The sequence below is a fragment of the Staurois parvus genome, unplaced genomic scaffold, assembly GCF_062004578.1.
Source record: "Staurois parvus isolate SC_StPar_1 unplaced genomic scaffold, SC_StPar_1.0 ptg000199l, whole genome shotgun sequence".
Classification (NCBI taxonomy): domain Eukaryota; kingdom Metazoa; phylum Chordata; class Amphibia; order Anura; family Ranidae; genus Staurois; species Staurois parvus.
The window spans coordinates 956738-968494 of NW_028317995.1; the positions used below are offsets into that span (position 1 = coordinate 956738).

The window sequence follows — 11757 nt, forward strand, 5'->3', positions numbered from 1 at the left end:
GTCTCTGGTTATCTCCTGTAGTATGTCCACAGTCTCTGGTCAACTCCTGTACTATGTCCGCAGTCCCTAGTCATCTCCTGTACTGTGTCCGCGGTCTCTGGTCATCTCCTGTAATATGTCCGCAGTCTCTGGTCATCTCCTGTGCTATGTCCGCAGTCTCTGGTCATCTCCTGTAGTATGTCCGCAGTCTCTGGTCATCTCCTGTACTGTGTCCGCAGTCTCTGGTCATCTCCTGTACTGTGTACGCACTCTCTGTTCATCTCCTGTACTGTGTACGCGGTCTCTGTTCATCTCCTGTACTATGTCCGCAGTCTCTGGTCATCTCCTGTACTATGTCCGCAGTCTCTGGTCATCTTCTGTACTATGTCCGCAGTCTCTGGTCATCTCCTGTACTGGTTTCGCAGTCTCTGGTCATCTCCTGTACTGTGTACGCGGTCTCTGTTCATCTCCTGTAATATGTCCGCAGTCTCTGGTCATCTCCTGTACTGTGTCCGCAGTCTCTGGTCATCTCCTGTACTGTGTACGCAGTCTCTGTTCATCTCCTGTAATATGTCCGCAGTCTCTGGTCATCTCCTGTAGTATGTCCCCAGTCTCTGGTCATCTCCTGTACTATGTCCGCAGTCTCTGGTCATCTCCTGTACTATGTCCGCAGTCTCTGGTCATCTCCTGTACTATGTCCGCAGTCTCTGGTCATCTCCTGTACTATGTCCGCAGTCTCTGGTCATCTCCTGTACTGTTTTCGCAGTCTCTAGTCATCTCCTGTACTGTGTACGCGGTCTCTGTTCATCTCCTGTAATATGTCCGCAGTCTCTGGTCATCTCCTGTAGTATGTCCCCAGTCTCTGGTCATCTCCTGTAGTATGTCCGCAGTCTCTGGTCATCTCCTGTACTATGTCCGCAGTCTCTGGTCATCTCCTGTACCTTGTCCGCAGTCTCTGATCATCTCCTGTACCTTGTCTGCAGTCTCTGATCATCTCCTGTACCATGTCCGCAGTCTCTGGTCATCTCCTTTACTATGTCCGCAGTCTCTGGTCAACTCCAGTACTGTGTCCGCAGTCTCTTGTCATCTACTGTACTTTGTCCGCAGTCTCTGGTCATCTCCTGTACTATGTCCGCAGTTTCTGGTAATCTCCTGTAGTATGTCCGCAGTCTCTGGTCATCTGCTGTAGTATGTCCGCAGTCTCTGGTCATCTGCTGTACTATGTCCGCAGTCTCTGGTCATCTCCTGTACAGTGTCTGCAGTCTCTGGTCATCTCCTGTACTATGTCCGCAGTCTCTGGTCATCTCCTGTACTATGTCCGCAGTCTCTGGTCATCTCCTGTACTATGTCCGCAGTCTCTGGTCATCTCCTGTACTGTTTCCGCAGTCTCTGGTCATCTCCTGTACTGTGTACGCGGTCTCTGTTCATCTCCTGTAATATGTCCGCAGTCTCTGGTCATCTCCTGTAGTATGTCCCCAGTCTCTGGTCATCTCCTGTAGCATGTCCGCAGTCTCTGGTCATCTCCTGTACTATGTCCGCAGTCTCTGGTCATCTCCTGTACCTTGTCCGCAGTCTCTGATCATCTCCTGTACCTTGTCCGCAGTCTCTGATCATCTCCTGTACCATGTCCGCAGTCTCTGGTCATCTCCTTTACTATGTCCGCAGTCTCTGGTCAACTCCAGTACTGTGTCCGCAGTCTCTGGTCATCTACTGTACTTTGTCCGCAGTCTCTGGTCATCTCCTGTACTATGTCCGCAGTTTCTGGTAATCTCCTGTACTATGTCCGCAGTCTCTGGTCATCTGCTGTAGTATGTCCGCAGTCTCTGGTCATCTGCTGTAGTATGTCTGCAGTCTCTGGTCATCTCTTGTACTATGTCCGCAGTCTCTGGTCATCTCCTGTACTATGTCCGCAGTCTCTGGTCATCTCCTGTACTATGTCCACAGTCTCTGGTCATCTACTGTACTATGTCCGCAGTCTCTGGTCATTTACTGTACTATGTCCGCAGTCTCTGGTCATTTACTGTACTATGTCCGCAGTCTCTGGTCATCTCCTGTAGTATGTCCCCAGTCTCTGGTCATCTCCTGTACTATGTCCGCAGTCTCTGGTCATCTCCAGTAGCGTGTCCGCAGTCTCTGGTCATCTCTTGTACATATCCACAGTCTCAGATCATCTCCTGTACTATATCTGCAGTCTGTGGTCATTTCCTGTACTATGTCTGCAGTCCTTTGGTTCAGAATTTTTTTCTTGTTTTGTCCTCTAAAATCTAGGTGTGTCTTATGGAGCGAAAAATACGGTACTTTAACAGCCACAATACGCACTCACATTTAAAAACATATAACCATTCCAGCATCAACCATGGGTCTCGCTGCCGATTGTACTGAGAGTTTCTTCCCTCCAATCAGCTCTCACTGAGCTCGGCAGAATGTAATTTTAGCTCTCTGCCCCCTGTTTTTTGGAAGCCCAAACAAGCTGTATAAATTCTGAACTTTGAATGGATGTAGAGAAGAAAAGACTGTAAATAAACATGCTTATGTAGGAGGATTTCTTTCATCTCTGTGTTTCACCAGTCACTCCACTGGGTTTATGTAAGGGTTTACAATAATTTTAATACTTCCTAAGGCTTGGTTCACATATATGCATTTTACATTTGATGCTTTCTCCAGTGCTTTTTGCAGTTTGTTTTGCGTTTTTATACACGTGTTTTTTTCACGTTTTTACTGTGTCTTGTTCAGTTCTTTTTTTTTTTTTTCTGTTAAAGTGGAATTTTTTTGTTGCTGGGCAGAATAGAAATGCAAAACGTGGCAAAACGCACTACCATGCATTTCAGCAGCTTCTCCATTGAACTCTATTGTAGCAAAAATGCTGCTTTTTGCTTTTAAAAAAAGCAGCAGCTCAAAAAAAGTATATGCAAACATATTCCATAGGAAACCATGTTAAATGGACTTTAATGCGTTTTTCCAAAAAGCACTAAAAAACCCATTGGTGTGAGCAGAGCCTTAAATACACTGACCCTGACATTTGACTCTGACCATGACCTTTGATCCTAGCCCTAACCCTGACAGGTTGAACCCTGATGTAGGTATTTTATTGTTTACACTTTTTTCATCTTGCAAGAATACAATTTATCTTTTTCTCCCTTCAAGAGGAGAAATAACAAAGTGGTGGGTTGTACAGTGACTGATCACTGTATTAGCAGGTCAGAGGTTATCACAGCGATCAAGTGAACAGGAACTGAGCCTCCTGGTTACCGGATCCTTAGTAGGAGACCCTAAGATCTCGGTGACCTCTTGTTCTCTGTGCTGGGAATGTGCTGTGCAGTGTGCTCTCAGCACAAACACAGTAGCACATATATGTTGCCCCACAGATAAAAGTCCACCTCTCTGAGGATACATACAGTTGTGTTCAAAATAATAGCAGTCAGACATCACTAACCTGATCAATCACTGTTTTTGGTAGAAATTATATTTCTACATGGCAAATAATTTACTAGCAGGTGTAGTAGAGTAATAGAAATCCAACAGACCCAACAGTCATGACATGCATGCTGCTGATTCTATGTAATTGAATCACTAATTGAAAGGGGCATGTTCAAAATAATAGCAGTGTGGCGTTCTATTAGTGAGGTCATTCATTTTTTGAAAAACAGGTGGCAATTATTGCCCTTATTTAAGGAAGGAAGGCAGCAAATGTTGTACATGCTGGTTACAGTGCATTTCTCTCTGAAATTCTGAGGAAAATGGGTCGTTCCAGACATTGTTCAGAAGAACAGCGTACCTTGATTAAAAAGTTGATTGGAGAGGGGAAAACATATATAGAAGTGCAGAAAATGATAGGCTGCTTAGCTAAAATGATCGCAAATGCTTTAAAATGGCAACCAAAACCTGAAAGATGTGGAAGAAAGCGAAATACTACCATTCAAATGGATAGAAGAATAGCCAAAATGGCAAGGACTCAGCCAACAATCAGCTCCAGGAAGATCAAAGGTCTAAAGTTACCTGTGAGTACTGTTACAATTAGAAGACGCCTATGTAAAGCCAAGCCAAGCAAGAAGCCCCCGCAAAGTCCCACTGTTGAAAAAAAGATGAGCTGAAGAGGTTACAATTTGCCAAAGAGCACATTGACTGGCCTAAAGAGAAATGGCGCAACATTTTGTGGACTGATGAAAGTAAGATTGTGAAGCATGGTTGCGCAAGCATCATGATATGGGGATGTTTCTCATACTACGGTGTTGGGCCTATTGATCGTATACCAGGGATCATGGATCAGTTTGAATACAGTTGCAAGAAAAAGTATGTGAACCCCTTGGGATTACGTGGAGTTTTGCATGATTTGGGCATAAAATGTGCTCTGAACGTCATCTAAGTCACAACAATAGAAGAACACAGTCTGCTGAACATAATACTACACAAACATTAGATGTTGCCATGGTTTAATTGCACATAACATGCAAACATTCACAGTGCAGGGAGGAAAAAGTATGTGAACCTTTGGACTTAATAACTGGTTGACCCTCCTTTGGCAGCAATAACCTCAACCAAATGTTTCCTATAGTTGCAGATCAGACCTGCACAACGATCTGGAGTAATTTTGGACCACTCCTCTTCACAAAACTGTTTCAGTGTAGCAATATTCTTGGGATGTCTGGTGTGAATCGCTCTCTTAAGGTCATGCCACAGCATTTCAATCGGGTTGAGGTCAGGACTCTGACTGGTCCACTCCAGAAGGCGTATTCTGTGCTGTTGCAGCCATTGTTTTGTTGAATTACTTGTATGCTTTGGGTCATTGTCCTGTTGCATCACCCATCCTCTGCGGAGCTTCAGTTGGCGGACAGATGGTCATATGTTTTCCTGCAAAATGTCTTGATAAATTCTGGAATTCATTTTCCCATCAATGACAACAATCCGTCCAGGCCCTGAGGCAGCAAAGCAGCCCCAAACCATGATGCTCCCTCCACCATGTTTTACAGTGGGGATGAGGTTTTGATGTTGGTGTGCTGTGCCTTTTTTTCTCCCCACATAGTGTTGTGTGTTCTTCCCAAACAACTCAGTCTTGGTTTCATCTGTCCACAGTATATTTTGCCAGTAGTGCTGTGGAACATCAAGGTGGTCTTTTGCAAACTTCAAACGTGCTGCAATATTCTTTTTGGACAGCAGTGGCTTCCTCCGTGGTGTCCTCCCATGTACTCCATTCTTGTTTAATGTTTTCCTTATTGTAGATGTGTCAACAAAAATGTTAGCATGTGCCAGAGATTTCTGTAGGTCTTTAGCTGACACTCTGGGATTCTTCTTTACCTCATGCAGCATTCTGCGCTGTGCTCTTTTAGTCATTTTTACAGGACAACCACGCCTAGGGAGAGTAGCAACAGTGCTAAACTTTCTCCATTTGTAGACAGTCTGTCTTACCGTGGACACATGAACATCAAGGCTTTTGGAGATACTTTTGAAACCCTTTCCAACTTCATGCAAGTCAACAATTCTTGATCGTAGGTCTTCTGACAGCTCTTTTCTGCGAGGCATGGTTCACATCAGACAGTGCTTCTTGAAACCAGTAAACCCAAAACAGGTGTGTGTTTTTTAAGGGCAGGACAGCTGTCAGCAACACCTCCAATATCATCACACTGAGTGGAGTTAAGTTTGGCTCACTCCTGGCTCCAATTAGCTCTGGGAGAAGTCATTAAGCTAGGGCCTCACATACTTTTTCCTCCCTGCACTGTGAATGTTTACATGTTATGTGCAATTAAACCATGGCAACATCTAATGTTTGTGTAGTAATATGTTCAGCCAACTGTGTTCTTCTATTGTTGCGACTTAGATGACGTTCAGAGCACATTTTATGCCCAATTTATGCAAAACTCCACGTAATCCCAAGGGGTTCACATACTTTTTCTTGCAACTGTACATCAGAATACTTGAAGAGGTCATGCTGCCTTATGCTGAAGAGGAAATGCCCTTGAAATGGGTGTTCCAACAAGACAACGACCCCAAACACACCAGTAAACGTGCAACATCTTGGTTCCAGACCAACAAGATTGACATTATGGAGTGGCCAGCCCAATCCCCGGATCTTAATCCAATAGAAAACTTGTGGGGTGACATCAAAAATGCAGTTTCTGAGAAACCAAGAAATAGAGAAGAACTGTGGAATGTAGTCCAATCATCCTGGGCTGGAATACCTGTTCACAGGTGCCAGAAGTTGGTTGACTCCATGCAACACAGATGTACAGCAGTTCTCAGAAACAGTGCTTATACAACTAAATATTAATTAAGTGATTCAAAGGAAAGCAAAATCTTCAAACATTTTTCAGTTTATATAGTGAATGTTTGAGTTTGTAAAGAAGAATACAAACACTGCTATTTTTTTGAACAGTCTAATATTCGCTTTTCTTAAATTTTTTTAGAGCAACAACACAAATTTGATATATTTTTCTTCATGTTTTGATTTGGAATAGAATGTGTAGTGTTCCCAATGCATTTGTGTGTATGGAAATAAAAGCTATTAGAAGGATTTTGAGCTTTATTCACTTTTTTCAACACACTGCTATTATTTTGAACACAACTGTATATGTGTACGCTTGGTGCGGAGGAGTTAACATGCCTTTCTTATGTAAGTTATAGGGCAGATATGTGTGGAACTGGTATGGAAATGTGTCCCTAGCCAGATTTACTAATGGTCAGTAAATTGTCAATGGGTATTCACATGTGGAATTTACCTAGAGGTAGTTGTGTCCGGGAACTCCTAACCCAAAGACCATACTGAAGGCTCAAAATGGCTGCTGATGCTCATGGCTGCAGGTCCTATGTGCATTGGTATTAAGAGATTAATTGGGCATGTTTTGAAATGCTCTGTATCTTTTCTTTTTCCTTCTCCTCCTCCACCTCCTCCTCCGTTCTGTCTGCTGTCAGGAATAATGAGCACAATAAATCTCTGAATCCCAGCTCCTTGGTCAGAATGAACAAGTAAGGGTACATCATAAGAAAGTGATTAGCCAACTGTTACAAGCCACAGCTGGGGACACAGGAGGCAAGTCAAATGCCCTATTACCAGTTATAAGTGTCAGAATAAGACAGACATACACAGAGGGGTGTTTGTAGAATTTGGGATTAGTGTGTAGTTATATTCCAAATCTCAAATTCAGTTTTATGATATAGAGGTTAATGCAAAAAAAAAAACCACTAGTGAATAAAATGCTTGCTTTAGCATTCTGTTCTGACCATAAAATGGTAGCTTCTATGAGCAATACTGCCATGTGTACTTTCCTGTAGATTTTGTATAGCAGCTCTAATATTTTATATTTCTCTGTACATGAAGTGAGTTTGGCTGGATAAACGTTGTCTCACTGTGAATGGCATGGAAATGATTGGAGCAGAGAACCTGTTGAGGGCTATGTCACACCTGTTGTTGTCAGCCACTGTAGCACCAGTAGTAGGGTATAATGCTGAGATTGCTTTGCATGTTTTTAATTATTCGTAGTGTGCATCTTCAGAATGAAATCATTAAATTGTCTTGTGTACAACCAGATGTGTATGTATTGACACCCAATTTATTTTCCAAACGTTAACACAATAAAGTCAGCAGATAATGAATGATAACATTATATGACAGAATAACGAACTTCCTTTTCTTACAATGCAGGATCGGGGAGCCGGAAGAGTGTGCCGGAGTAGTATCTTTCCTCTGCTCTCCTGAGGCCTCATATATAACTGGAGAGACAGTAGTAGTTGCAGGAGGGGGGCACTCTCGTCTATGAAAAATTCATTTATCTTTATGTTGCACCATTCAGCGTGTCGTGTCCAAACAATAAATATTACAATTTTCTACACGTCCATTTTTTATCATGTAGTTGGACTCTTGGTAATTGCATTGTGAAAATAATTTCCTGAGAATATGGTGCCACTTCATACAGTAACACTGATGGAATTGAAGAAAAACATCAATAGGCCACGTTCAGCCTGTATGTGATTAAGTGACAAGCTGATTTATGTCACCAGGGTTTACTTACAGAATGTCAATTATGTCTGATTAATGTGTACTCCTGCCCACCCACATTCTACTAATGCTACCATTGTTGGCCTTTGTAAATTTATGGCAGACACACCTCAGAAATCTATCATGTATTTTCTTATTAATAAAACCTTTATGAAGAAAAATGTTTAGACTTCTTTTTTTCTATATGAAGGTTTAGTTTAAAAAGAATCTCTGAGCTTGGCTGCTACCCTATACAATGGAACATAGCTGAAGCTTGTGCTAACAGGCACCCTTGACCCAGATCATTTTGGTAAAATTGGACCAAGAGGTACAAAGCAAGTAGAGCATTGTTTCAAATACAGTAGTGCATGCTCTCCTCAAGGCCACTGGGTACAGACCGATATTATAAAATAGAGTTTGCCCTATTGTTCTCCACCCTTTCTCATTCTATGGGAACAGTTTGCCTTTATGCTGTGAGGATAGAATGTTTCTTTTTTAAAATATACTGTTACCAGTGTTTTCCACAATAGAATTGACAGGTCACTGCCACTAGTCTTTATACAATGAAAATGGTGACTGTTAGATACCATACAGATCCCTTGTGATGTCTTTATCCTAATGTGGGCTGCTTCTTAAATAGGTTGAACATTTGTCATCTTTACCTGCCATCAGCAAACACTAGTCAGAGACTAGGCTGCCTATGACTAAACCTGCCTGCTATTTGGTTTAGATTTGCAGGATTGCAGTTTGCTGCTCACTGGGTTAAGCATACATCTGTTTAGAATTCTGGTGGCTGTTTTGGTCTTTTAACCTTTCTAAACTCTAGCCAAAATTAAACAAAAAAGCCTTGGCTTTAGATATAACTTTAGGTAGAGCTTCAGCAAAAACAATGGCTCATTAAAAGAAAAGAGTAGCTTTTGCTGCAGTACTCTTTCAATTTGACCTCAGTACTTCCTTTCCTCCACTAGATGTCTGCAGCCTTCCATGTTGTATGAATGCCCAGCATCAGTAAGTTCACTTCCTCTGAGCCCAGGCTGTTATAGATCAACTCTCAGGTTGTGATTGGACAGTGAAAAGGAAGAAACAGTGATGAGCTCATCTTGCTTGCTACCTGTGCTATTTTTTGTTTCCTGTTCTAGCTGTGCTGTACAGGAATTGGAAGAGGTTTATACCAAGTTAAATTCAGGTACTCACACTGCTTACATTTATACCTTTTGCTGCCGCTAATATAACTAATATTCAGATGCATGCGTATACAAAAAGAATGATTGCATTACACAAGTTGATGAGCTGTAAAATCTTTTAAAGCATTGCATATGGACAATTTGGGGTACTGTAGTATTTTCACAATTTTGCAGTCTTGTTCAATTTTGAGACTTGACAGGTTCAGTATCTGTTTGCTCGAAAATGCTTTCAGAAAATATATAATGTTTGGGGGGTTTTAAGTAATCTTTAGGCCTGAAACATGTATTTTAGCATGTGCAAAAATTAAAAAAAATCTGTTCTGACAGCAGATTGGTTAATAAAACACATTTAATAAAACATTAATGAATGCAGAACTGCACTAATGTGTGTCATATCTGCCTCAAGTTCAGATGGAATGACAGTTTCCTAAAGCGCAGTGTATAATAATCAGTTAAATTTTTTTATGTATGTAATTGTTTTTTTCTTCCTTTGTTGCATCTCAGCGCTGCTTATCATCTTCAGCCACTTTGAGGCCCTTTTGTGGTTAGATGAACCTTTTTCTAGCGATGACTGCATGGCATTCCTCAGAGCAGGTTTCCTGATGGTGACAATAGTGAACCACACCTGTGTAATGTGTGCTGACATGGTCATTGTAGTCTCTTTTGGAAGCCCATGTGACAGGGTGACAATACACGCACCTGGGAGACAGAGACAGCCTATAACAGGAACTGCTTGAACCTTTGTGGCAAGATCCCCAGGTATTATTTTAATAAATGCTACAGATTTTAAAATGTTGAAAATTACGTTAATGTGACAAACGGCATTTGCCCCATTCTATACCTGGAAGGGCAACGCATGTCAAACAATAAAGAGAGATTCCCACCTCAACTTACTGACCAGCCTACAACCAACCAAATTGTCCTGTCTAACAGTTCATGTTAAAAACAGAGGTTTAGTTTGCACGTATTTGCAAATAGATGTGTAAGCTGCAGAACCTCTTCATGGCACCCCAGTACACTGCAGTTTCTAACTATTAATTTTGAGAGCCTCCATAATAGAAGCATGTGTATAATAATGGATAGATTGAGGGCAGGTAAACCTGGAGGGAGCCCACCACTCCTTAAAGGCACAGGAGCGCACTGGACACCCAGCATATAGCACAATAGTGCGTCCCCTTGCCAATATATCAACAGTACAAACAGCAACCGCCCCAACCTATAACTGGCCTTCAGAGCAAGGAGTAAATGGAAGGGCGATGAATGTCAAACAATAACAAAGAAAGATTTCCAGCTCAACTTATCAACCAGCTGGCTGTGGGGACTCACCTGGAAGAAACCTGAAGAAAGTTTATATATTATCAAACTTTCATTTCACTTTCAGCACTTTTTGAGTTTAAAGCTGGCCAAACAAGGAGTGATTTTTGGCCAGTTCCTGATGAAATGGATGAAATTCACTCAGTGGTGGCTCAGTGGGCCGCCGCCTGACATTCCTCAACTGAATAATCGAAGAAGTCTGGCGGGTATTTTGACAGCTGGTGGTTATAGGAATTGTAGATACAGTCAGATTATACTTATGGGAGGATTGGACATTGGGAAATTATAACTGGAAAACTGGTAAATTATAACTCAGCCCCCGGTATAATCCCTCCTCTACCCAGCATGCCTCAGTTGTTTGCTAGTGTTCTAAAAGGATAGACATCTTTTCTTCAGCTCTGCTGAGAAACTAACCAATATTTTGCAATCCTTTTTTTTTCCCAATTGCGTTATTGTTCCACCTGTTTTTGGTTGGTTCTGGTTAAACAGCTTCTTACTGGCTCAGGTTTGGTTCTTCTCTGGCCGTGACCTTCCCAGTACTGGTCTGGAGCATTAGGTTGAGCCTACATGCTATCCATTTGACCATGTTGGCAGGTTCCCCTATCTGTTGCATTGGGAGGGGGGTCTCAACCATTCAGATTCTAGTGCAGTTTGGGAGACAATAAGTTGGATTTCTTCCTCACATCCTCAACCATGAAACCTGGTGGGAGTGATAAAAAAAACATTTCCAAGCATCTAATTACAATCATAACTCAAAAACAATACATAAAAACTAAATGGAGTTGCAAAACATAAAACACTTAAAATAGCATTTCTTCATTATTCATTAAGCGACACAGGGTCAAAATTATACTAAAACGTATGGGTTGTACTGCCACCTGAATTGGACATAGCCAGTATACGCCCTCTCAGCCCCATCATACTTAATTTCCTCTATAGTGTCCTAGAATGGATGACTTTTCTCCTTGGAAAAAGTAACAATATTTTGAAAAATATTTTATGAAGACAATAGACCTCTCTTTGCAGTTTTCCAGATTGACTGATCCTTGAAGGTCATACCCAGACCCTGCCATGAGGAAGATGCGGTGCTGGCCTGTAGTGTGATCCTAAATGGCCTCTACCTGTGGTGCTTTTTAAGGTATCTAGTGACCTGTGCTAGGTAGATGCAGAGTGTAGCGCAGACCACCACTGTGGTAAATGTGGGGGCTTCCTCCATGTGTACTCTGCCTCTTGTGGTATCTTTTTACAGGTTATTGCATGTAGTGTCCATTCTATGAAACATCTGTGTCACAAGCACTCTGTGGATTTCTGCTG

General features: G+C 41.9%; 1 protein-coding gene across 4 annotated transcripts in view; it reads left to right on the forward strand.

The window, feature by feature from the left end:
* The window catches only part of LOC149461496 (dehydrogenase/reductase SDR family member 4-like), a 35232-nt gene extending 27105 nt beyond the window's left edge, over nt 1–8127 (forward strand). For all 4 annotated transcript variants that reach the window (XM_089678175.1, XM_089678173.1, XM_089678174.1 and 1 more), the window contains one exon: nt 7613–8127. In XM_089678175.1, the coding sequence (XP_089534301.1) occupies nt 7613–7727 (115 nt within the window). In that variant the 3' untranslated portion in view covers nt 7728–8127. The remainder of the gene's footprint in view (nt 1–7612) is intronic.
* The last annotated feature ends 3630 nt before the right edge of the window (nt 8128–11757 follow it).